The following is a 27,863-nucleotide window of genomic DNA, read 5'->3' on the forward strand; positions in this document are numbered from 1 at the left end:
CTCTATCACGTGGTAGAGCTTTATTCTACCTAGACCACATCATAGAGCTAGAATTATTTGAGGTCTAGCTCTGCCATGTGGTGGAGCTAATGCAGATCAATAAAACTAATTACTCCAAGAAGAGACCTACTTCACAAAATGAGAACCAAGGATCTAGAAAAAAGGTCAGACTCCATTACTCCTAAAAATAGGTTATTTATAAACTTAAATTATATGGGTTTATATATAAATTATAGGTTTGATTTATATAGCTATATAAAGTCTATAAATAAGTAAAGTATAATTGTAAACTATAAACATGCTTTAAGTTACTATAGTTAACCTACATATTTAAATATGGCTTTAATCCTATTTAAATAAGCGCTTCACGGCCCATCGCTCGCCTCTCTCTCCCATCCGTCCAGTCAAGGGGCCATTTCCACACGTGCCACTTCTATAAACACTAGGGTCTTTTCACATTACAATTAAAAAAAGACCAACGAGGCTTGAAAAAGGTAAGTTGAAGAAGTTATAAATATCTATGCCAAATAATGATCAAAACTAGGGCAATGTTCAGTCTCAATACCTTTTAACCTGAGGCTCTTGATCATCAATTAATACACATAAGCATAAATTTGTTGGTGGTTCTAGATTTAGAAGGTGAAATGGGGCCACGTATCAACTTGACCCATGCCCAACACATGACCTCAAAAACATCATATTCGACACAAGCCTCACCTTATTGTTATAATTATTCCTATGCTTTACAAGGATTATCACAACCCTTTTTTGCAACCCGTGAGTTGGAATAAGTGCCTATAGGCACGGTGAGTTGGAATAAGTGCCTACGAGCATAAATCCCAAAAAAACAAATTAACCCTCGCCTTCTTAAACTTATCTAGTTTCAATCGGAGCTCCAGGTTCACTAAATCAATTATAGAAATCACCTTTTATAAAAAATTACCATTACGGTTTTTCCATAAGCCTATATGATGCATGCTTAACAAGGCTCAAATTGATAACTTGAGGTTCACCAAGTAGAAATCACTATAATATCTTGCTCTTTTTTCCAAGTTCTCTCAGTTCTCTCAATAACTGATAGAAATAGCTTTAATTTTTTGAAACTCATACAACATCTACTCCCGAGCTATGTCGGTCCGCTATGCGCGCACACGTGTGTATGGATGCATAAGGAGCATAGATGAGTCTAGTATGAAACTATGGATTAGTCGTCAAGAGCCGGGGACCTCAATATTGATTTTGCACAGCCATTGCATGTTCAAAAGATAAAACAAGGTGATTTGTCAAGATAAATTCGTAATAATTGATCTTCATAATTTAAGTAAATCCAAGAGCAAAAAAAGAATTATATGAAATTATCTTTGCTCTTGATTTTTTATTTCAAAATTGTGTACATGATGGGATGGCCTAATCCCAAATGTATGGAGAAATGAAGAGATCATTGTAACTTCAAATTTGGTATGTTACCAAATTGAATGCTAATTTTATATACCAACTCTAATTTTATGAAAATCTTGAATTTAGACTTATCCTCCTCAACCCTAAACGTATCGCTCTCCCCTAAACGTATCCGGCGGCGCTCTCTCTGCGGACGGCTCCCATACTGCAGGTTCTGTTCTGGGCGGCTCTCTATCCGGACGGCGCTCTCCCCTAAACGTATCCGGCGGTGCTCTCTCTGCGGACGGCTCCCATACTGCAGGTTCTGTTCTGGGCGGCTCTCTATCCTCTGCTGGGCGCACTTTCGTGGCCCTCCACCATCAACACAAGCTACTGGGCGCACGTTTGTCTGGCCTGCATCTCTCTGGGCGGCTCTCTCTGCAGCGTTTGCTGCTCTTACTACCTAGCGTGGCGTGCTTCTCTGTGGGCGGCTCTTCTCTGCAGCCACTCGCCCCTTCAGCAGCTCCACCTTGCTCTTATCTCTCTGCACCCACTCGCCCCTTCAGCAGCTCCACCTTGCTCTTACCTAGCAGCTACTCTTTACCTCCAAATCAAAGGATGCTTAGCATTATGTACACCTGCCACAGCACTGGGGTTATAATCTATCTAAGCTTATCTGTCCCTCCACAGCCATGCAATCTGGATTCTAGCAGGTATATGGGAGTCTCTTAAACTTTAATTTTTTTATTTTCTCTTCTGAATCAGACGATACAATGTTACAGTAGTAGTTTCATTAGCAAGAGCATTGTAGGTCATAAAGGGCAATAAACAGGCCCTTGCCATAAATCTCTCATGCTTGGTTTTCATTAGGCGTCTCTTATTGCTGTGAGCAGGCCCACTCTCCTACGCAGCATATACAAGACATTGCATAGTTGTAGGCCACATCTTCTACAGCAATAAGAGAGAGCAGCCAGCATATACTTGGATTTTCTCTTCTGAATCAGGTTTTTTCTCTTCAACCATAATTTCTTGAGTTTTTGAATTCTTGCATGCTTTTATTTTCTACTCTATGTCAATGTGTATGATCTGATTTTTAATTGACATGTTTAAAACTTTAAATCTAATCATAGATAATGATTTCATATGCATTGAGACAAAAATATGTGTACCTTGTTGTATCGTTGAATTTGATAATAGATGCAGTGATGTCCAAGTGCTAGTTGTCAATGACAAGATGGGAAAGTAGGTTTGTATTACATAAACGACATGGACGTCAAGGAAAACTTGAAAAATAGCAAGACCATTTTAAATTCTTTAAGGGCGGGATAATTTGAATTTAAAATTGGGCGGGATAATTTGAATTTAAAATTGGGCGGCATAATTTGAATGCTCTACCACATGGTAGAGCTGGAAAAATGCATTCTAGCTCTACCACATGGTAGAGCTGGAAAAATGCATTCTAGCTCTACCACATGGTAGAGCTGGAGTTGAAATGACTTAAACTAGTGCAAGATTACTTGAAATGAAAAACCATCCATCTAGTATCGTACCTCTATTCATAGCATAGCTTCTCCCCTCTCCTTGCTTGAAATTGTACTTTCCTGCTCTTACACTCTAAATCTATGCAAGAGAGCTCTCATAATAATGCAAGATGTAGCTCCTAATGCTCTTACTCTCTAAGCATGTCATTGAGACTATGCATGAGAACTCTTTTACTTTTTACATGAGATCTATCCATGGGAGCTCTTATAATAATGCAAGATATAGCTCTATGTATGAGAGCTCTTATAATAATTAATGCAAGATCTAACTCTATGCATGCGATCTCTATGTATGAGAGCTCTTAATGCAAGACTTAGCTCTATGCATGAGAGCTCTTTCACTCTATACATGAGATCTATCCATGGGAGCTCTTATAATAATGCAAGATATTATAGCTCTATGCATGAGATGTATGTAAGGGAGCTCTCATAATAATGCAAGATCTAACTCTATGCATGTGAGATCAATGTATGAGAGCTTTGAATGCAAGACCTAGCTCTATGCATGAGAGCTCTTTCACTCTATACATGAGATCTATCCATGGGAACTCTTATAATAATGCAAGATATAGCTCTATGCATGCGAGCTCTATGTATGAGAGATCTTAATGTAATACCTATCTCTATGAATGAACGCTCTAATGCAAGACCAAGCTCTATGCATGGGAGCTCTATGTATGAGAGCTCTTAATGTAAGACCTAGCTCTTTGCATGAGAGCTCTAGTGCAAGACCAAAATCTCTATAGCTCTCATGCATGATATGAGAGATCTATGCATATGAGAGCTATTAATGCATGAGAGATCTTACAATGCAAGAGGGATCTCATGCATGAGACCTCTTAGAATACAAGAGAGCTCGATCCATAAGATCTCATGTATGATAACTCTATATGCATGAGAGCTCATCGATATGCATAAGAGCTCTCATGCATGAGATATATATGCATGACAGCCCTCTATGCATGATAACCCTCTATGCATGAGATATATATGCACACGACAGCCCTCTATGCATAAGAGCTCTCACAATGACTCGCACTTGATAATAGCTGATCTATATGCATTAGAGCTCTCTTTGCATGAGATTTGCGATCTATATGCATGGGAGCTCTCACAATGAATCACACACAATGTTAGCTCTATATTTATGAGATCTATATGCATGGATCTCTCATGGAAGAGATCCACGCTTGAGAGCTTTATGTAAGATCTCTCACAATGCATGAAAACTCTCTATGCATGAGAGCTCTCACACCTTGCGTAGATATATCCAAGATCTATATGCATGAGAGCCCTCTATGCATAATCGATAACACATGCATCACAGTAAATAAAAGTATGTAAATAATTCTCTATTGTGTTATTCTCTTGACCTCACGTCCTGACCATGCCTTGGTGTTAGGTCCTCACCACCTACCGAGTTTTGGTAAGCTCTAAACCCAATGCTCTCTTTTTTATGTTGCAACCCATCAGGGTGCTATGGGAGTTTTTTATAAGAGCATTAGATATCTCATGGCTGCAAGAGATCTCTATGCATAAGATCTCTTATTTTCATTTATTTGCATTGAGTGTACGAGCTCTCTTGCGCTGCATGATATCTCTATATGCATGTGAGTTCCCTATCCATGAGAGCTCGCATTTAGTAAGAGCTCTTTTTGCATGAGAGCTCTCATTTGCATCTTTTTCGAGAACCCGGATTCGGACAGTTAGAAGTTAGGATCCGGGACCCCATCAGACAACGGACCACACGGACTTGTGCTAGGGAAGTTGCTCTATGTCCACATCACCCCGTGCATGGATTTGGGCATAGCAATCACTTCTCCCAACGCGTCAAAGTTAGGTCCCAGCGCCATTCAACACACTTGTTTATCTCCTTGGTTCTCGTCATGGTCTCTTCTTGGAGTAATTGGTTTTGTTGATTTGCATGGTACACAGCTATTCTAGCTCTACCACATGGTAGAGCTAGACCTCAAATGCAATTCTAGCTCCACCACATGGTAGAGCTAGACCTCAAAGCAATCTACGATGTGGTCTAGGTTGGATACAGCACTACCACGTGGTAGAGCTAGATCAAATGCAATTCTAGCTTTTTGGTTCTTGTCATGTGAAGTAGAACTCATCTTGGAGTAATTGATTTTGTTGATCTGCATGGTACACAGCTAGATCGATGCATTCTAGCTCCACCACATGGTAGAGCTAGATCGGATGCAATTGTAGCTCCTTGGTTCTCGTCATGTGAAGTAGGTCTCTTCTTAGAGTAATTGGTTTTGTTGATCTGCATGGTACACAGCTAGTTCCGGGTTGCTTGCCACACATTTTTCCATGCATGATTCGAATTTCATGCCTCTTCGGTGCCGTTTGTGCCACGGTTGGAAATTTTCGCCATTTGGCACGCTCGTTCATCTTTTTCGAGAACCCGGATTCGAACAGTTAGAAGTTGAGGATCCCGGACCCCATTAGAGAACGGACCACACGGACTTATGCTAGGGAAGTTGCTATATGTCCACATCACTCTGTGCATGGGTTTGGGCATCGCAATCACTTCTCCCATCGCGTCAAGGTCCCTGGCGAAGATAGTGCAAAATCACCATAACAGAGTCTCGGATCCGAAATGAGTCCGAATCGCATCTGAACACAACAACAAAGATCCGGTTGCTTGCCACACATTTGTCCATGCATGATTCGATTTTCATGCCTCTTCGGTGCCGTTTGGTCTACAGTTGGAAATTTTCGCCATTTGGCACGCTCGTGCATCTTTTTCGAGAACCCGGATTGGGACAGTTGGAAGTTGAGGATCTGGGACCCCATCAGAGAACCGACAACACGGACTTGTACTAGGGAAGTAGCTCTATGTCCACATCACTCCGTGTATGGATTTGGGCATTGCAATCAGTTCTCCCAGCGCGTCAAAGTTGGGTCCCGGCGAAGATAGTGCAAAATCGCCATAACAGAGTTTCGGATCCGAAATGAGTCCGAATCGCATCTGAACGCAACAAGAAAGAAAGCACAAGTCCGTGTGGACCGTTCTCTGAGGGGTCCCGAATCCTCAACTTCTAACTGTCCGAATCCGGGTTCTTGAAAAAGACACACGAGCGTGCCTAATGGCGAAAATTTCCAACCGTGGCCCAAACGGCGCTAAAGAGGCATGAAAATGGAATCATGCATGGACAAATGTGTGGCAAGCAACCCGGATCTTTCTTGTTGTGTTCAGATGCGATTGGGACTCATTTCGGATCCGAAACTCTGTTATGGCGATTTTGCACTATCTTTGTCGGGACCCAACTTTGACGCGCTGGGAGAACTGATTGCGATGCCCAAATCCAAGCACGGAGTGATGTGGACATAGAGCAACTTCCCTAGCACAAGTCCGTGTGGTCCGTTCTCTGATGGGGTCCCGGATCCTCAACTTCTAACTGTTCGAATCCGGGTTCTCGGAAAAGATGAACGAGCGTGCCAAATGGCGGAAATTTCCAACCCTGGCCCAAACGACGTCAAAGAGGCATGAAATTCGAATCATGCATGGAAAAATGTGTGGCAACCAACCCGGATCTTTCTTGTTGTGTTCAGATGCGATTGGGACTCATTTCGGATCCGAAACTCTGTTATGGCGATTTTGCACTACCTTCGCCGGGACCCAACTCTGACGCGCTGGGAGAAGTGATTGCGATCTCCAAATGCATGCACGGAGTAATGTGGACATAGAGCAACTTTCCTAGCACAAGTCCGTGTGGTCCGTTCTCTGATGGGGTCCCGAATCCTCAACTTCTAACTGTCCGAATTCGGGTTCTCAAAAAAGATACACGAGCGTGCCAAAGGGTGAAAATTTCCAACCGTGGCCCAAACGACGCTAAAGAGGCATGAAAATGGAATCATGCATGGACAAATGTGTGGCAAGCAACCCGGATCTTTCTTGTTGTGTTCAGATGCGATTGGGACTCATTTCGGATCCGAAACTCTGTTATGGCGATTTTGCACTATCTTCGTCGGGACCCAACTTTGATGCGCTGGGAGAACTGATTGCGATGCCCAAATCCAAGCACGGAGTGATGTGGACATAGAGCAACTTCCCTAGCACAAGTCCGTGTGGTCCGTTCTCTGATGGGGTCCCGGATCCTCAACTTCTAACTGTTCGAATCCGGGTTCTCGAAAAAGATGAACGAGCGTGCCAAATGGCGGAAATTTCCAACCCTGGCCCAAACGACGTCAAAGAGGCATGAAATTCGAATCATGCATGGAAAAATGTGTGGCAAGCAACCCGGATCTTTCTTGTTGTGTTCAGATGCGATTGGGACTCATTTCGGATCCGAAACTCTGTTATGGCGATTTTACACTATCTTCGTCGGGACCCAACTTTGACGCGCTGGGAGAAGTGATTGCGATGCACAAATCCATGCACGAAGTGATGTGGACATAGAGCAACTTCCCTAGCACAAGTCCGTGTGGTCCGTTCTGTGATTGGGCCCCGGATCCTCAACTTCTAACTGTTCGAATCCGGGTTCTCGAAAAAGATGAATGAACGTGCCAAATGGCGGAAATTTCCAACCCTGGCCCAAACGACGCCGAAGAGGCATGAAATTCGAATCATGCATGGAAAAATGTATGTCCACATTACTCCGTGCATGCATTTGGAGATCGCAATCACTTCTCCCAGCGCATCAAAGTTGGGTCCCGGCGAAGATAGTGCAAAATCGCCAAAACAGAGTTTCGGATCCGAAAAGAGTCCGAATCGCATCTGAACACAACAAGAATGATCCGGGTTGGTTGCCACACATTTGTCCATGCATGATTCGATTTTCATTCCTCTTCGGCGCCGTTTGGGTCCCTGTTGGAAATTTCCGCCATTTGGTACGCTCATGCATCTTTTTCCAGAACCCGGATTCGAACAGTTAGAAGTTGAGGATCCGGGACTTCATCAGAGAACGGACCACACGGACTTGTGCTCGAGAAGTTGCTCTATGTCCACATCACTTCGTGCACGAATTTAGGCATCGCAATCACTTCTCCCTGCGCGTCAAAGTTGGGTCCCAGCGCCATTCAACACACTTGTTTATCTCCTTGGTTCTCGTCATGGTCTCTTCTTGGAGTAATTGGTTTTGTTGATTTGCATGGTACACAGCTAGATCAATGCATTCTAGCTCTACCACATGGAAGAGCTAGACCTCAAAAGCAATTCTAGCTCCACCACATGGTAGAGCTAGACCTAAAAGCAATCTAGCTCTACGATGTGGTCTAGGTTGGATACAGCTCTACCACGTGGTAGAGCTAGATCAAATGCAATTCTAGCTTCTTGGTTCTTGTCATGTGAAGTAGATCTCATCTTGGAGTAATTGATTTTGTTGATCTCCATGGTACACAGCTAGATCGATGCATTCTAGCTTCACCACATGGTAGAGCTAGATCTGATGCAATTGTAGCTCCTTGGTTCTCGTCATGTGAAGTAGGTCTCTTCTTAGAGTAATTGGTTTTGTTGATCTGCATGGTACACAGCTAGATCCGGGTTTCTTGCCACACATTTTTCCATGCATGATTCCATTTTCATGCCTCTTCGGCGCCGTTTGGGCCACGGTTGGAAATTTTCGCCATTTGGTACACTCATACATCTTTTTCGAGAACCCGGATTCGGACAGTTAGAAGTTGAGGATCAGGGACCCCATCAGAGAACGGACCACACGGACTTGTGCTAGGAAAGTTGCTCTATGTCCACATCACTCCGTGCATGGATTTGTGCATTGCAATCACTTCTTCCAGCGCGTCAAAGTTGGGTCCCGGGGCGAAGATAGTGCAAAATCGCCATAACAAAGTTTCAGATCCGAAATGAGTCCGAATCGCATCTGAACACAACAAGAAAGATCCGGGTTGGTTGCCACACATTTTTCCATGCATGATTCGAATTTCATGCCTCTTCGGCGCCGTTTGGGCCACGGCTGGAAATTTTCGCCCTTTGGCACGCTCGTTTATCTTTTTCGAGAACCCAGATTCGGACAGTTAGAAGTTGAGAATTCGAGACCCCATCAGAGAACGGACCACACGAACTTGTGCTAGGAAAGTTGCTCTATGTCCACATTACTCCGTGCATGCATTTGGAGATCGCAATCACTTCTCCCAACGCGTCAAAGTTGGGTCCCGGTGAAGATAGTGCAAAATCGCCATAACAGAGTTTCGGATCCGAAAAGAGTCCGAATGGCATCTGAACACAACAAGAATGATCCGGGTTGGTTGCCACACATTTTTTCATGCATGATTCGAATTTCATGCCTCTTCGGTGCCGTTTTGGGCCAGGGTTGAAAATTTCCGCCATTTGGCATGCTCGTTCATCTTTTTCGATAACCCGGATTCGAACAGTTAGAAGTTGAGGACCCGGGACCCCATTAGAGAACGGACCACACGGACTTGTGCTAGGGAAGTTGCTCTATGTCCACATCACTCCGTGCATGGATTTATGCATCGCAATCACCTCTCCCAGCGCGTCAAAGTTGGGTCCCGACGAAGGTAGTGCAAAATCGCCATAACCGAGTTTCGGATCCAAAATGAGTCGGAATCGCATCTGAACCCAACAAGAAAGATCCGGGTTGGTTGCCACACATTTTTCCATGCATGATTAGAATTTCATGCCTCTTCGGCGCCGTTTGGGCCACGGTTGGAAATTTCCGCCATTTGGCACGCTTGTGCATCTTTTTCAAGAACCCGGATTCAGACAGTTAGAAGTTGAGGATTCGGGACCCCATCAGAGAACGGACCACACGGACTTGTGCTAGGAAAGTTGCTCTATGTCCACATTACTCCGTGCATGCATTTGGAGATCGCAATCACTTCTCCCAGCGCGTCAAAGTTGGGTCCCGGTGAAGATAGTGCAAAATCGCTATAACAGAGTTTCGGATCCAAAAAGAGTCCGAATCGCATCTGAACACAACAAGAATGATCCGGGTTGGTTGCCACACATTTGTCCATGCATGATTCGATTTTCATTCCTCTTCGGCGCCGTTTGGGTCCCTGTTGGAAATTTCCGCCATTTGGTACGCTCACGTATCTTTTTCGAGAACCCAGATTTGGACAGTTAGAAGTTGAGGATCCGGGACCCCATCAGAGAACGGACCACACGGACTTGTGCTAAGGAAGGTGCTTTATGTCCACATCACTCCGTGCACGAATTTGGGCATCGCAATCACTTCTCCCAGCGCGTCAAAGTTGGGTTACAGCGCCATTCAACACACTTGTTTATCTCCTTGGTTCTCGTCATGGTCTCTTCTTGGAGTAATTGGTTTTGTTGATTTGCATGGTACACAGCTAGATCAATGCATTCTAGCTCTACCACATGGAAGAGCTAGACCTCAAAAGCAATTCTAGCTCCACCACATGGTAGAGCTAGACCTAAAAGCAATCTAGCTCTACGATGTGGTCTAGGTTGGATACAGCTCTACCACGTGGTAGAGCTAGATCAAATGCAATTCTAGCTTCTTGGTTCTTGTCATGTGAAGTTGATCTCATCTTGGAGTAATTGATTTTGGTTATCTCCATGGTACACAGCTAGATTGATGCATTCTAGCTCCACCACATGGTAGAGCTAGATCTGATGCAAATGTAGCTCCTTGGTTCTCGTCATGTGAAGTAGGTCTCTTCTTAGAGTAATTGGTTTTGTTGATCTGCATGGTACACAGCTAGATCGATGCATTCTTGCCACACATTTTTCCATGCATGATTCCCACATTTTCATGCCTCTCTGGCGCCGTTTGGGCCACGGTTGGAAATTTCCGCCATTTCGCACGGTCGTGCATCTTTTTCGAGAACCCGGATTCGGACAGTTAGAAGTTGAGGATCAGGGACCCCATCAGAGAACGGACCACATGGACTTGTGCTAGGGAAGTTGCTCTATGTCCAAAGTAATTGGTGGCCACTCTTGCTTAAAACAAGAGTAGAACCCTCAATCTCTCAAGACAAAGAAAAGCTTACAACTCCATGTAAGCTAAATTTTTCTTTTTTTTAAAATTTTAATTCTATGGTTTTCTTGATTTTCTTGTTTTATAGTTGATTAAAGTAAATTCTATTGCTATGCCTTGATGAATAGGCCACCTCCTTCTCTTCTTTACATTCCAGCCTTTCTTTATCCTAAAATGATTAACAAAAAAATTAATTAAACTTTTTTTTTTGCTTATTCTCTTGGAAATTAAGAATTGTATAGATTAGAGTACTATACATCTAATTGTGTAGATTAGAGTACTATACATCTAATTGGGGTTAATTTAAGTTAGAATTAGAATGATAAAATGAGAAATGGTCAGCCATACAAAGGAGGTTATGGCAAAATTTTTTATATTTTTGTGGAAAAGAGTGTTTTTATGTTATTCCAAAAGAGTAATTCCCCCTGTTTGTGCATTCTCTAGAAAAATTTTAATTTGCTCCATGTATATGCATGGATACCACTGATATTAATTATTAAAATTAATTTTTTTGCATAGAAAGATGCAAAATGGATCTGGAACCCCATAAGGAAACGGACCACAGGGACTTGTGCTAGGAAAGTTGCTCTATGTCCACATCACTCCGTGCATGGATTTGTGCATCGCAATCACTTCTCCCAGCGCGTCAAAGTTGGGTCCCGACGAAGATAGTGCAAAATCGCCATAACAGAGTTTCGGATCCGAAATGAGTCCGAATCGCATCTGAACACAACAAGAAAGATCCGGGTTGGTTGCCACACATTTTTCCATGCATGATTCCAATTTCATGCCTCTTCGGCGCCATTTGGGCCACGGTTGGAAATTTTCGCCCTTTGGCACGCTCGTGCATCTTTTTCGAGAACCCGGATTCGGATAGTTAGAAGTTGAGGATCCGGGACCGCATCAAAGAACGGACCACACGGACTTGTGCTAGGGAAGTTGCTCTATGTCCACATCACTCGGTGCATGCATTTGGAGATCGCAATCACTTCTCCCAGCGCGTCAAAGTTGGGTCCTGACAAAGATAGTGCAAAATCGCTATAACATAGTTTCGGCGGATCCGAAATGAGTCCCAATCGCATATGAACACAACAAGAAAGATCCGGGTTGCTTGCCACACATTTGTCCATGCATGATTCCATTTTCATGCCTCTTTAGTGCCGTTTGGGCCACGGTTGAAAATTTTTGCCATTAGGTACGCTCGTGCATCTTTTTCGAGAACCCGGATTCGAACAGTTAGAAGTTGAGCATCAGGGACGCCATCAGAGAACGGACCACACGGACTTGTGCTAGGAACGTTGCTCTATGTCTAATTGGTGGCCACTCTTGCTTAAAACAAGAGTAGAACCCTCAATCCCTCAAGACAAAGGAAAGCTTACAACTTCATGTAAGCTAAATTTTTCTTTTTTTTTTAAATTTTAAATCTATGGTTTTCTTGATTTTCTTGTTTATAGTTTATTAAAGTAAATTCTAATGCTATGCCTTGATGAATAGGCCACCTCCTTGTCTTCTTTACATTCCACCCTTTCTTTATCCTAGAATGATTAACAAAAAAATTAATTAAACTTTTCTTTTTATTTATTCTCTTGAAAATTAAGAATTGTGTAGATTAGAGTACTATACATCTAATTGGGGTTAATTTAAGTTACAATTAGAATGATAAAAATGAGAAATGGTCAACCATACAAAGGAGGTTATGGCAAAATTTTTCATATTTTTGTGGAAAAGAAAGTTTGTTTTTATGTTATTCCCAAAGAGTAATTCACCCTGTTTGTGCATTCTATAGAAAAAATTTAATTTACTCCATGTACATATTCACCTATGAATATGCATGGATACCACTAATATTAATTATTAAATTTAATTTCTTTGCATTTAGAAAGATGCAAAATGGAGCTGGGACTCCATTAGAGAACGGACCACACGGACTTGTGGTAGGGAAGTTGCTCTATCTCCACATCACTCCGTGCCGCACGGATTTGGGCATCGCAATCACTTCTCCCAGCGCGTCAAAGTTAGGTCCCGGCGAAGATAGTGCAAAATTGCCATAGCAGAGTTTCGGATCCGAAATGAGTCCGAATCGCATCTGAACACAACAAGAAAGATCCGGGTTGGTTGCCACACATTTGTCCATGCATGATTCGAATTTCATGCCTCTTTGGCGCTGTTTGGGCGCCCCTGTTGGTAATTTTTGCCATTTGGCACGCTCGTGCATCTTTTTCGAGAACCCGGATTCAGACAGTTAGAAGTTGAGGATCCATTACCCCATCAAAGAACGGACCACACGGACTTGTGCTAGGGAAGTTGCTCTATGTCCAAATCACTCCGTGTACGGATTTGGGTAACGTAATCACTTCTCCCAGCGCGTCAAAGTTGGGTCCCAGCGCCATTCAACACACTTGTTTATCTCCTTGGTTCTCCTCATGGTCTCTTCTTGGAGTAATTGGTTTTGTTGATTTGCATGGTACACAGCTAGATCAATGCATAGCTCTACTACATGATGGTAGAGCTAGACCTCAAATGCAATTCTAGCTCCACCACAATGTAGAGCTAGACCTCAAAGCAGTCTAGCTCTACGATGTGGTCTAGGTTGGATACAGCTCCACCACGTGGTAGAGCTAGATCAAATGCAATTCTAGCTTCTTGGTTCTTGTCATGTGAAGTAGATCTCTTCTTGGAGTAATTGATTTTGTTGATCCGCATGGTACACAACCAGATCGATAAATTCTAGCTTGATAGAGCTAGACCTCAAATTAATTCTAGCTCCACCACATGGTAGAGCTAGACCTTAAAGCATTCTTGCTCTAAAATTTGGTCTAGGTTGAATACAGCTCTACCGCGTGGTAGAGCTAGATCAAATGTAATTCTAGCTCCTTGGTTCTCGTCATGGTCTCTTCTTGGAGTAATTGGTTTTGTTAATTTGCATGGTACACAGCTAGATCAATGCATTCTAGCTCTACCACATGGTAGAGCTAGACCTCAAATGCAATTCTAGATCCACCACATGGTAGAGCTAGACCTCAAAGCATTCTAGCTCTACGATGTGGCCTAGGTAGAATACAGTCCTACCTCATGGTAGAGCTAGATCAAATGCAATTCTAGCTCCTTGGATCTTGTCATGTGAATTAGGTCTCTTCTTGGAGTAATTAGTTTTGTTGATGTGTATGGAACACAGCTACATCGATGCATTCTTGCTCTACCACAAAGCTTTCTACCTCTACGACTCTAGCTCCACCACATGGTAGAGCTAGACCTCAAAGCTTTCTACCTCTACGACTCTAGCTCCACCACATGGTAGAGCTAGACCTCGAATGCAACTCTAGCTCCACCACATGGTAGAACTAGACCTCAAAGCATTCTATCTCTACAATGTGGTTTAGGTAGAATACAGCTCTACCACAGTTACATTCAACCTCAGCCACTTACATTCAACCTCAGTCGGTTACATTCAACCTCAGCCGGTTACATTCGTTGAAGTCTAGCTCTACCACATGGTAGAGCTAGAAGAATGCAATTCTAGCTCCACCCCACAGGGTAGAGCTGGACCTCAAAGCATTCTAGCTCTACGATGTGGTCTAGGTAGAATACAGCTCTACCACGTGGTAGACCTAAATCCAATGCAATAATTCTAGCTCGTTGGTTATTCTCATGTGAAGTAGGTCTCTTCTTGGAGTAATTGGTTTTGTTGATGTGTATGGAACACAGCTAGATCGATGCATTCTTGCTCTACCACATGGTAGAGCTAGACCTCAAAGCTTTCTACCTCTACGACTCTTGCTCCACCACATGGTAGAGCTAGACCTCAAAGCATTCTATCTCTACAATGTGCTTTAGGTAGAATACAGCTCTACCACAGTTACATTCAACCTCAGCCGGTTACAAGCAATTCTAGCTCCACCACATGGTAGAGCTAGACCTCAAAGCATTCTATCTCTACAACGTGGTTTAGGTAGAATACAGCTCTACCACAGTTACATTCAACCTCAACCGGTTACATTCATTGAAGTCTAGCTCTACCACATGGTAGAGCTAGAAGAATGTATTTTAGCTCTACCACATGGTAGAGCTAGATTTCATAGCATTCTGGTCAATACATTCATTAATCTTGCTCTGCCACCTGGTAGAGATAATATCCATTGAAAAACCAGCACTAGAATACTTTGAAGTCCAGCTAGAATGCATTTATCTAGCTCTACCATGTGGTAGAGCAAGACTAATAAATGTATTGAGAGCTCCAAGATGGAGTAATTGAGATAGAATGCTTTGAGTTCTAGCTTTACCATGTGGTGGAGCTAGAATTACACTTGAGGTCTAGCTCTGCCATGTGGTGGAGCTAGAATTGTAGAGGTAGAAAGCTTTGAGGTCTAGCTCTACCATGTGGCGGAGCTAGAATTGTAGAGGTAGAAAGCTTTGAGGTCTAGCTCTACCACAGTTACATTCAACCTCAGCCGGTTACATTCTTTGAAGTCTAGCTCTACCACATGGTAGAGCTAGAAGAATTCATCCTAGCTCCACCACATGGTAGAGCTGGACCTCAAAGCATTCTAGCTCTACGATTCTAGCTCCACCACATGGTAGAGCTAGACCTCAAATGCAATTCCAACTCCACCACATTGTAGAGGTAGGCCTCAAAGCATTCTATCTCAGTCGGTACATTCATTGAAGTCTAGCTCTACCACATGGTGGTAGAGCTAGAAGAATGCATTCTAGCTCCACCACATGGTGGAGCTGGACCTCAAGCATTCTAGCTCTACGATGTGGTCTAGGCAGAATACAGCTCTACCACGTGGTAGAGCTAGATCAAATGCAATTCTAGCTCCTTGATTCTTATCATGAGAGGTAGGTCTCTTCTTGGAGGAACTGGTTTTGTTGATGTGTATGGAACACAGCTAGATCGATGCATTCTTGCTCTACCACATGGTAGATCTAGCCCTCAAAGCTTTCTACCATGTGATAGAGCTAGATCAAATGCAATTCTAGCTCCTTGGTTTTGTTGATGTGTATGGAACACAGCTAGATCGATGCATTTTTGCTCTACCACATGGTAGAGCTAGACCTCAAAGTTTTCTACCTCTACGATTCTAGCTCCACCACATGGTAGAGCTAGACCTCAAATGCAATTCTAACTCCACCACATTGTAGAATGCTTTAAAGTCCAGCTAGAATGCATTTATCTAGCTCTACCATGTGGTAGAGCAAGACTAATAAATGTATAATTGAGAGCTCCAAGATGGAGTAATTAAGATAGAATTCCTTGAGGTCTAGCTCTACCATGTGGTGGAGCTAGAATTTCAGTTGAGGTCTAGCTCTACCATGTGGTGGAGCTAGAATCGTAGAGGTAGAAAGCTTTGAGGTCTAGCTCTACCACAGTTACATTCAACCTCATCCGGTTACATTCATTGAAGTCTAGATCTACCACGTGGTAGAGCTAGAAGAATACATTCTAGCTCCACCACATGGTAGAGCTGGACCTCAAAGCATTCTAGCTCTACGATGTAGTCTAGATAGAATACAGCTCTACCACATGGTAGAGCTAGACCTCAAATGCAATTCTAGCTCCACCACATGGTAGAGCTAGACCTCAAAGCAGTCTAGCTCTACGATGTGGTCTAGGTTGGATACAGCTCTACCACGTGGTAGAGCTGGACCTCAAATACAATTATAGCTCCTTGGTTCTTGTCATGTGAAGTAGGTCTCTTCTTGGAGTAATTGGTTTTGTTGATGTGTATGGAACACAGCTAGATCGATGCATTCTTGCTCTACCACAAGGTAGAGCTAGACCTCAAAGCTTTCTGCCTCTACGATTCTAGCTCCACCACATGGTAGAGCTAGACATGGTAGAGCTAGACCTCAAAGCTTTCTACATGTACGATTCTAGCTCCACCACATGGTAGAGCTAGACCTCAAATGCAATAATAGCTCCACCACATGGTAGAGCTAGACCTCAAAGCATTCTGTCTCTATAATGTGGTTTAGGTAGAATACAGCTCTACCACGGTTACATTCAACCTCAGCCGGCACATTCATTGAAGACTAGCTCTACCACATGGTAGAGCTAGAAGAATGCATTCTAGCTCCACCACATGGTGGAGCTGGACCTAAAGCATTCTAGCTCTACGATGTGGTCTAGGCAGAATACAGCTCTACCACGTGGTAGAGCTAGATCAAATGCAATTCTAGCTCCTTGATTCTTGTCATGAGAAGTAGGTCTCTTCTTGGAGTAATTGGTTTTGTTGATGTGTATGGAACATAGCTAGATCGATGCATTCTTGCTCTACCACATGGTAGATCTAGCCCTCAAAGCTTTCTACCACGTGGTAGAGCTAGATCAAATGTAATTCTAGCTCCTTGGTTATTGTAATGTGAAGTAGGTCTCTTTTTGGATTAATTGGTTTTGTTGATGTGTATGGAACACGGCTAGATGGATGCATTCTTGCTCTACCACATGGTAGAGCTAGACCTCAAAGCTTTCTACCTCTACGACTCTAGCTCCACCACATGGTAGAGCTAGACCTGAAATGCAATTCTAGCTCCAGCACATGGTAGAGCTAGACCTCAAAGCATTCTATCTCTACAATGTGGTTTAGGTAGAATACAGCTCTACCACAGCTACATTCAACCTCAGCCGGTTACATTCATTGAAGTCTAGCTCTACCACATGGTAGAGCTAGAAGAATGCATTCTAGCTCCACCACATGGTAGAGCTAGATTTCAAAGCATTCTGGTCTCAATACATTTATTAATCTTGCTCTGCCACCTGGTAGAGATAATATCCATTGAAAAACCAGCACTAGAATACTTTAAAGTCCAGCTAGAATGCATTTATCTAGCTCTACCATGTGGTAGAGCAAGACTAATAAATGTATAATTGAGAGCTCCAAGATGGAGTAATTAAGATAGAATTCCTTGAGGTCTAGCTCTACCATGTGGTGGAGCTAGAATTTCAGTTGAGGTCTAGCTCTACCATGTGGTGGAGCTAGAATCGTAGAGGTAGAAAGCTTTGAGGTCTAGCTCTACCACAGTTACATTCAACCTCATCCGGTTACATTCATTGAAGTCTAGATCTACCACATGGTAGAGCTAGAAGAATGCATTCTAGCTCCACCACATGGTAGAGCTGGACTTCAAAGCATTCTAGCTCTACGATGTAGTCTAGATAGAATACACCTCTACCACATGGTAGAGCTAGACCTCAAATGCAATTCTAGCTTTACCACATGGTAGAGCTAGACCTCAAAGCAGTCTAGCTCTACGATGTGGTCTAGGTTGGATACAGCACCACGTGGTAGAGCTGGACCTCAAATGCAATTATAGCTCCTTGGTTCTTGTCATGTGAAGTAGGTCTCTTCTTGGAGTAATTGATTTTGTTGATGTGTATGGAACACAGCTAGATCGATGCATTCTTGCTCTACCACAAGGTAGAGCTAGACCTCAAAGCTTTCTACCTCTACGATTCTAGCTCCACCACATGGTAGAGCTAGACATGGTAGAGCTAGACCTCAAAGCTTTCTACATCTACGATTCTAGCTCACCACATGGTAGAGCTAGACCTCAAATGCAATAATAGCTCCACCACATGGTAGAGACCTCAAAGCATTCTATCTCTATAATGTGGTTTACCACAGTTACATTCAACCTCAGCCACCGGTACATTCATTGAAGTCTAGCTCTACCACATGGTGGTAGAGCTAGAAGAATGCATTCTAGCTCCACCACATGGTGGAGCTGGACCTAAAGCATTCTAGGTCTACGATGTGGTCTATGCAGAATACAGCTCTACCACGTGGTAGAGCTAGATCAAATGCAATTCTAGCTCCTTGATTCTTGTCATGAGAAGTAGATCTCTTCTTGGAGTAATTGGTTTTGTTGATGTGTATGGAACACAGCTAGATCGATGCATTCTTGCTCTGCTACATGGTAGATCTAGCCCTCAAAGCTTTCTACCTCTACGATTCTAGCTCTACCACATGGTAGAGCTAGACCTCAAATGCAATTCTAGCTCCACCACATGGTAGAGCTAGACCTCAAAGCATTCTATCTCTACAGTAAGGTTTAGGTAGAATGCAGCTCTACCACAGTTACATTCAGGCTCAGCCGGTTACATTCATTGAAGTCTAGCTCTACCACATGGTAGAGCTAGAAGAATGCATTCTAGCTCCACCACATGGTAGAGCTAGACGAAAAGCATTTTGGTCAATACATTTATTAATCTTGCTCTGCCACCTGGTAGAGATAATATCCATTGAAAAACCAGCACTAGAATACTTTAAAGTCCAGCTAGAATGCATTTATCTAGCTCTACCATGTGGTAGAGCAAGACTAATAAATGTATAATTGAGAGCTCCAAGATGGAGTAATTAAGATAGAATTCCTTGAGGTCTAGCTCTACCATGTGGTGGAGCTAGAATTTCAGTTGAGGTCTAGCTCTACCATGTGGTGGAGCTAGACTCGTAGAGGTAGAAAGCTTTGAGGTCTAGCTCTACCACAGTTACATTCAACCTCATCCGGTTGCATTCATTGAAGTCTAGATCTACCACATGGTAGAGCTAGAAGAATGCATTCTAGCTCCACCACATGGTAGAGCTGGACTTCAAAGCATTCTAGCTCTACGATGTAGTCTAGATAGAATACAGCTCTACCACATGGTAGAGCTAGACCTCAAATGCAATTCTAGCTCCACCACATGGTAGAGCTAGACCTCAAAGCAGTCTAGCTCTACGTGTGGTCTAGGTTGGATACAGCTCTACCACGTGGTAGAGCTGGACCTCAAATGCAATTATAGCTCCTTGGTCCTTGTCATGTGAAGTAGGTCTCTTCTTGGAGTAATTGGTTTTGTTGATGTGTATGGAACACAGCTAGATCGATGCATTCTTGCTCTACCACAAGGTAGAGCTAGACCTCAAAGCTTTCTACCTCTACGATTCTAGCTCCACCACATGGTAGAGCTAGACCTCAAAGCTTTCTACATCTACGATTCTAGCTCCACCACATGGTAGAGCTAGACCTCAAATGCAATAATAGCTCCACCACATGGTAGAGCTAGACCTCAAAGCATTCTATCTCTATAATGTGGTTTACCACAGTTACATTCAACCTCAGCCGTCGGTACATTCATTGAAGTCTAGCTCTACCACATGGTAGAGCTAGAAGAATGCATTCTAGCTCCACCACATGGTGGAGCTAGACCTAAAGCATTCTAGCTCTACGATGTGGTCTAGGCAGAATAGAGCTCTACCACGTGGTAGAGCTAGATCAAATGCAATTCTAGCTCCTTGATTCTTGTCATGAGAAGTAGGTCTCTTCTTGGAGTAATTGGTTTTGTTGATGTGTATGGAACACAGCTAAATCGATGCATTCTTGCTCTACTACATGGTAGATCTAGCCCTCAAAGCTTTCTACCTCTACGATTCTAGCTCTACCACATGGTAGAGCTAGACCTCAAATGCAATTCCAGCTCCACCACATGGTAGAGCTAGACCTCAAAGCATTCTATCTCTACAGTAAGGTTTAGGTAGAATGCAGCTCTACCACAGTTACATTCAAGCTCAGCCGGTTACTTTTTTTAAAGTCTAGCTCTACCACATGGTAGAGCTAGAAGAATGGATTCTAGCTCCACCACATGGTAGAGCTACATTTCAAAGCATTCTGGTCAATACATTTATTAATCTTGCTCTGCCACCCAGTAGAGATAATATCCATTGAAAAACCAGCACTAGAATACTTTGAAGTCCAGCTAGAATGGATTTATCTAGCTCTACCATGTGGTAGAGCAAGACTAACAAATGTATTGAGATCTCCAAGATGGAAATACTCTTCATCTCCTCCACAGTGTTTTCATGGATATATATTGTGATTTTTGAATATGATATTGTAAGTTTTTTTTAAAGTGTAAGAATACAATAACTATAATTAACAATTGTGGTTTTTGTTGTAGGTGAAAGATGTCTCAGAAAAGAAAAGTGGTGGAAGTTCCGGACAGTGTTAACTTTGCCTCTGCTGATCAACGACGACAGTGGTACTTAGATATTTGGGGTCTTCAGGGTTCACAATTTAACAAAATTCATCTATTTGTTGCTAGTGATGTGGGCGTGGATACTTTTGAGGATCTAGGACCAATGACTCTATCTTATATTTCTGTAGTTGATTCTCATCCCGATATTGAATGCATAAATATTGGGGTACCTGGGATCCATGAGTATCAACTAGATCCCAAGGCATTCATTATTGAACGAATAGTAAGAGATAAACAAGATACTATGTTCTCTCGAGGGTGGAAGTTAGATTGTGCAAGTCAAGAAATAACTCTTGAAGAGTTGCAAGCTTCCATTGCTTATTGTGTGAAAGGCAAACAAAAAAAAGAGAAAACGCCCTCTAAAAATCCAGTTCAAAAAAAGGCAAAAAGCAGTACAGGTATTATGGATGTAGATGAAGCAGTTCTTAAATCTACAATAGAGAAAACAGGCTTGGAAAATTCAACAAAAATAAGATTTGTGGATCCCAAAGTTTTGGAAAATGAGGTGCAAAAGGCACAAAAGAGTGATACAGGGGGTATGGAAAAATACTCTAAGTATTTTCCATTCAAGTACAAAGAGTATGAGATCCCTGTAGATCAATGCTGGCTAGCTCCTGATCACTATAACTCTCGTCAAATAGAACCTCACCGTGTGGATGAATGCGTGTTATTTTTTGGTGCAAGTGCAAACAGGCCAGGAGCGTGTGCATACTTGATGCCTGTAAAGAATGCTGGCAAGAAGAAAGGAATTCCAATGAAACTAAGTGAGGTAACAGAGGAGAAACTCACTGAGTATTCATATTGGATTATTGATGGCCAACATTCCATCTATGCTGCAAAATTCTTACGGTATCAAGAAATGGAAAAAGATGGTCGTGCTCAAGATCTGATACAAGTGTATGAAAAAAGGAAGGCTCGAATTGTTGTAGATCCAGAGCCACAAGTTGCGACGGCCATATCTGCTATAGCTAATGAAGAGGCCCAATCATTATATGTCAAACAACCATACTATGATGTCTTGCAGCACTTGAGGAGTCAGTGGATCTTCAATAATTCTCCGTCAAGACCACCATCTGGAGTAACAGAGGGCTCATCATCTCGTGTAGACTGGGATGTATGTCCATATCCCTTGCTCTCTTATAATTATAAGTTTTGAAAAAAATACTTGATTTTGATCTTTTTTTCTTTTATTTCTTTGCAGAAATTTTTACGAATGGCTAGAATTACGGTGGGAGCATCCTTCATTTCAAAGCAGTCTCACATGGTCATTTACTCTGATGAAGTTTTCAAAGGCTGGCTTGAAATCATGGAGAAGCAAAACAAGAAACCAACTGCCACAGTTTTCAGATGTCTTGCTGGGCTAGATGAACAAGAAGTCAAACAAATACAATCAGAAATCAGGTCTGGAAAAATTGTTCTTTCAAAGGGTACTAAGGATGTAGATGTGATTGACATGCCAGAGCGTATCAAGCAGCTCAAGCAAGATAAAATTATTCAAGATGCATTGCTTGTAGAGTTCAACACTCTGAACAAGGACAAACAATGTCAAGATTGGTCAGAATTGACTATCACCTATAGCATCAATGAGGTTGTATACTCAGTTCTTTTGAAGTTATGTGATGTGTATATAAAGTCAAAGCTACAGGTTGGATCAAAGAAGATTGATTTTCCAGTAGAAGCAAGGCAATATGTGGAGTGGAATATCAGCCTTAGCAAAGAAAGTTCAACCTTGTCCTTGGATCTTCCTTGGTGTATTTATGCTGTGAGTCTTCCATTCGACGGGAGTTACTACTTGAAGCGCCACCTCAACAATCCAATTTCCATTGGGTTATGTGTTCTGGATAACACTGAAGATTTGGGAAGAAATATGCATTGGGATGTGGAATCATTTTGCAATCTTTTGAACGGCATTATGATTATTACAGCACAGCTGGTAGATCTTTGCCATCCCAATATGTGTTGCTTACCTTTCTAAATATTACAGATTTTATTCACTTGCAAAATGCTTTAAAAAATTTGAGTGGCATAGCAAAGGAACAGTATAATGGGGCATTGCATTTTCGACGTGACAACCGATGCATTGGTGCAATAGAGTTCTTCACATCCTTAGTGTTTTTCAGCAAGGGAGATGCCTTTCAAGGACTAGCAGATGTTCCTGATCCAGGTACACAAGCGACAATATTGGATACTGGACTTCTTGATATAGATAATGAAGATGTTAAAACTATCCCAGACATTGAGTTTCTAAGAATCAAGAAGAATCTTTTGATCAAGCAATGTATTCGAAAGTATTGCAGAGAAGGCTGCAAGCTTGTTGATCTTTTCAGTAATGGCTACATCATCGAGCTAGGGCTAGCACTAAATAAGGAAGTGATTTGCCTAGTGGAGAGTATTGAAGATCAAAGAAAGATGGGAACAAGGCTTCTTGACTTTGCAAAGTCAAGAAATGAGCAACCAGTACCGCCTATTTCTAACAATCCAAGGAATACCACGGAAAGATCGAGCCATGGTGAAGTTCGTTCAGCTCGAGATTTTTTGGATTTTGAAGACAGTATGTAACTTCTTAATGGGCTTTCCTTGTATCTTCAATACTTTGATTTGGTGATGTTTTGACTTGTTATATCCTTGGTTCATTTTTTAGTAGTATTTTTGTAGCTCTCTCCAAATTGGGCTTTGAAATCTAGAATCACCAAGTTATGGATCCTAACATGTTCATTGACAAATTCACTTTTTACATAACCAATTGGTGAATTTGGAAAGCCTACTTAGTGGTCGCACAATGGCCAGTTGGTGAATTTGAAAATCTTGCTTATAAATCTAAGATGATAGAGCTAGAGATCCTCTCATTTACTTCAATCCTATCCTGTGGTAGATCTAGATTTCAATAGGTCTACAATTTGGTGGAGCTAGCTACCTCTTCAAAGTGGTGGACCAAGAATCCATTAAAGTCTAGCTACCTCTTCAAAGTGGTGGAGCTAGGCCAATGCACCCCCCCAAAGACAGTTTTTGCAGAGCATCCATTTAAGTCTAGCTCTACCATATGGTTGAGCTAGGCCAATGCATTTCTAGCTCCACCAGAGCTAGTTCAAATGCAATTCTAGCTCCTTGGTTCTTGTCACGTGTGATGAGCTAGAACCCATTGAAGTCTAGACCTAGAACCTATGGAAGTCTACTCATAAAGAAGCTATCTTGATCCCCAACTCAACCACGTGGTAAAGCAAGACTTATAAATTTCAGCTCTACCATATGGAAAATCAAAAACATCTAAAATTTTAGCTTTACCATATAGTTGAGTGGTTTTGTGTTTCTCACCTCCACCTACTCTTGGAGCTCAAGAGTGGATCAAGAGTGGATCTCAAGGGCTACTTCCAAGAGCTCCCTTGCAAACTGGCTCTACCAAACGGTAGAGCTAGAATAATGGAAATCCATTTTAAACCCTCCAATTCTAGAGTGAGCAACTAGAATTTATAATTGGTATCCAAACATGATTTTCTTTTAGATTACACCAATAAACATGTGTTAAGAGTGAGTGTTACAATTGTAAATTCTTTTAGTTTGAAAGATTGTTGAGTCAATGTTACTTTTTTTTCTTTTAGATCCCGAAATTGAGATAGTAGCACCAAGTGAAGTAGCTACGGCGGAATGCCACAATCAAACTGTGGATGAGAGCTTCTCCCACACATTCAGTGATGTCCATCCAGAAGGTTTAAAGACAAATGCTGACAATGAGATTGGGGTACCTAAATCTCCAACAAATGAAGCAATGGGTGAGAGTTTCCAGCCTGAAGAAGAAGTACCAAGAAGTGCCGACACTGCTATCTCCAAGAAATCTGTGTTGACAATTGTGTTGGACCTGAATGGTCTACTACTGAAACGTTGTCAACAACAACCATCTTCAATACATGAAACTATTCAAATGGATTCAAAACGATATATTGTACTAAGGCCAGGATGTATCCAATTCTTGAAGATTTTATTAAAAAATATTAATGTTGGGATCTGGTCAACAGCGACAGAGAGTAATGTTCTTCAAATATTGAGAACATTACAAGACAGAGCAGGAGAGATATTGCCTTTTTTTGTAGTTTGGGCTCAAGAGGCTTGCGAGAAGGATAAAAGTGGTAAAATAGCTAGACCTGATAATCCAACAGTTCAGGCAATGTTCAAGCCATTGTCAAAAATTGCTTCATGTTTTGATTGTGATGCTCGTAGAACGGTTCTTATTGATGACTCTCCATACAAGGGATGTGCTTCTCCTGATAATAATTGTATATATCCTGCAAAGTTTGATGAAGAAAGGATGGTCGACAATATTCTCATTGATGAGCTGCTCCCTTACTTATTGCAGCTTGATGAGAGTGAAGATGTGCGTGAGATCATTGGCTCTAATCGCTACGGACAACCTCCAGTATCCAATGAAAATGAATACAGAGGTGTGGTAGATTTTTGGAGAAAGCGCAATTTAAATTGGTCACAGAAGACAATCTACACTGATAGGCTACCACTATCAGAGATTATACAGAAGTATGTCAACAATCAAGAGGTATTAGCGAGACAATATGAAAACAAAAGAGAAGAGATAATAGAAATTATGGCAAAAGAACGAGTCAGTATTGCTAGCATGAGGGGACCACAAGTGATTTCTCTAGCTAGAAAATTGGGTTCTACCACAACACAGTTGAAGGCAGCCAATGCAAGGGCTTTCATAAACAAGGTGTTAAATGAGTACAATCTTCTCCAACGTGATAGAAATAACTAAGGTACTATCCAACATAAATGATAATTATAACTAAATACATGATTTTATACAACAATTGTGTATTCACAATGAAGAAACTTAATTTATGATGGTTTCTTGCAGATTTATTTCAAGGATATTGTTCCAAGGAGTATTCACTTAAAGAAGCCATTTGTCACCAAGGATTGTATTTTTTTTGGAGGAATTTTATCTTTTTGCAATCATGAATTGACAAGAAATTTTGTCTTGTTTTTAAAGTAGTGGCAAATGTATTACTCTTCAAATAATTTTATAAATGTTGGAGTGCACTCTACTAATTTGAAAATGTATGGAAGCTTGATCTTTGTCTTATGATTTTAATTCCTACATATATGGACTATGGTAGAGCTAGATCAATGCCTTCTAGCTCCACCTCATGGTAGAGCTAGACTTCAAAGCATTCTACCTCCACGACATGGTAGAGCTAGACTTGAAAGCGTTCTAGCTCTACCATATGGTAGAGCTAGATCAATGCATTCTACCTCCACGACATGGTAGAGCTAGACTTGAAAGCGTTCTAGCTCTACCATATGGTAGAGCTAGATCAATGCATTCTAGCTCTTCCACGTCACCACACATGGTTGAGTTGGACTTCCAACCATTCTAGTTCTACCATGGAGTCTATCTAAAATATTTTGATACAGCTCTACCACGTGCTAGAGCTGGACTTCAAATATTATTTCTAATTTTGCCATGGGATCGAGCTAGAATACTTTGATATAGCTCTATCACATGGTAGAACTAGATTTAAAAATATTCTAGCCCTACCACATGGTTGAGCTAGAACAGTGCATTCTAGCTCTACCACGTATTGATCTAGATCAATGCATTCTAATTTCACCACATTTTGATACCTGCTAGCACATTTTGTCGCGTCTTTTTAGAATCAAATGGAAAGAGTCTTTGCATCTTGAGTCATTTTGTAATGCAACTAAAGTCAACATTTTAGAACAGTATATAGTTTAATGTTATTTGTTTTGTAATTGTTTAAAATCTATCTTTGCATAAAAGTAGTTGTAACATGCCTTCCCCCACATGCACACCTTTATCATTAAGCATGCTCATTTTTTTCCAGGTCATGTGATTGATTCTAATTGGCAGAGGCGACTTCTTCGTCACAGAGCATTAGTACGTCACATGTCCAAGAAAATCCAGAGTGTACGAAGACAGTTGGTTCAGCGCCGTCTTGACCGTCTACGGGAAATTGATGCAAGGTTGCGCTTTGTGCATCCCTCCGAGGGGGTTATCATACTGACATGGTATTCGTCAGACCCAATATGCGTACCCCTACGCAAAGAGGATGATAGGAGGGCTATTATTCTAAACCTTAATGGTTTGTTGTGCCATGTTGTCGAAACCCAATATGATGAGAAGGATCCTCCTTATAGCAACGAGTTGGTAAAATATCCAATTAACCAATATCGTTATGTCCTATGTCACAAGGATGCACATGAGTTCTTAGATTGGTGTATTCAATTCTTTTATGTTTTTATTTGGAGCGCATGTAGGAGAACTAAGCTCTCTGGAATAATTGACACAGTATTTCCACAACAAAAGCCCAAGTTTGCAGGTGTTCTCTCACAAGAGCATTGTTCAAAATCCACATGGGTTGTGCAGAATAGACAAGTTTTCTTTAAAAAGCTTGAGACCTTTTGGGGTCTCCATCCTTTGTACAACAAGAAAAATACATTGATAATTGATGATAGCTACTATAAGGTGTTTAAGAATGAACGAGGAACCTGGTTAATAGTCCGAGAATTATACCATCAACCTTCCAAGGAAAGGTATAGTTTTTTGACAGAAGATTTAAGAAATTGGTTGTTTTTATGGCTACAGAATGAAGATCGGCAAGAGTATACATGGGATAATGCCTTTGAAGAAAAACCTAACCAATTCTCAGATGATGTGATGAATAAATGGCTTGAAGAAGAGAAATTGGAAGTAGAGAATAGGAAAAAGGCAGAGGTGTGGAAGCAACAGCAGGAGGCTGATGTTGAGGCAGAGAGACAGGAACAACTTGAAATTCAAAGAAAGCAAAGAGAGGAGGCTGAAGCTGAGGCAGAGAGGTAAGCAGAGAGTACAAATCAAGCAAAGCAACATGAGGAGGCATCATGAAAGTAATACACCACCATGAAGCTCATTTTGTTTGTCCCTAATATAATCAAATGTAGAGGATGCAAGTATTTTGGCCTTTTTTTAATGTAATAAAAAGCCATATATTG

General features: G+C 41.8%; 1 protein-coding gene across 1 annotated transcript; it reads left to right on the plus strand.

The window, feature by feature from the left end:
- Positions 1-24,703: 24,703 nt before the first annotated feature.
- On the plus strand, positions 24,704-25,828 carry LOC147610606 (uncharacterized). Its single transcript, XM_086786629.1, has 2 exons — positions 24,704-25,624; positions 25,726-25,828. Exon 1 carries the CDS (start codon positions 24,781-24,783, stop codon positions 25,621-25,623), a length of 843 nt encoding a protein of 280 aa, XP_086642755.1. The 5' UTR covers positions 24,704-24,780; the 3' UTR covers position 25,624; positions 25,726-25,828.
- The last annotated feature ends 2,035 nt before the right edge of the window (positions 25,829-27,863 follow it).

This window comes from Cibotium barometz, chromosome 49 (genome assembly GCF_041138505.1).
Source record: "Cibotium barometz isolate CiBa-2024 chromosome 49, ASM4113850v1, whole genome shotgun sequence".
Classification (NCBI taxonomy): Eukaryota; Viridiplantae; Streptophyta; class Polypodiopsida; order Cyatheales; family Cibotiaceae; genus Cibotium; species Cibotium barometz.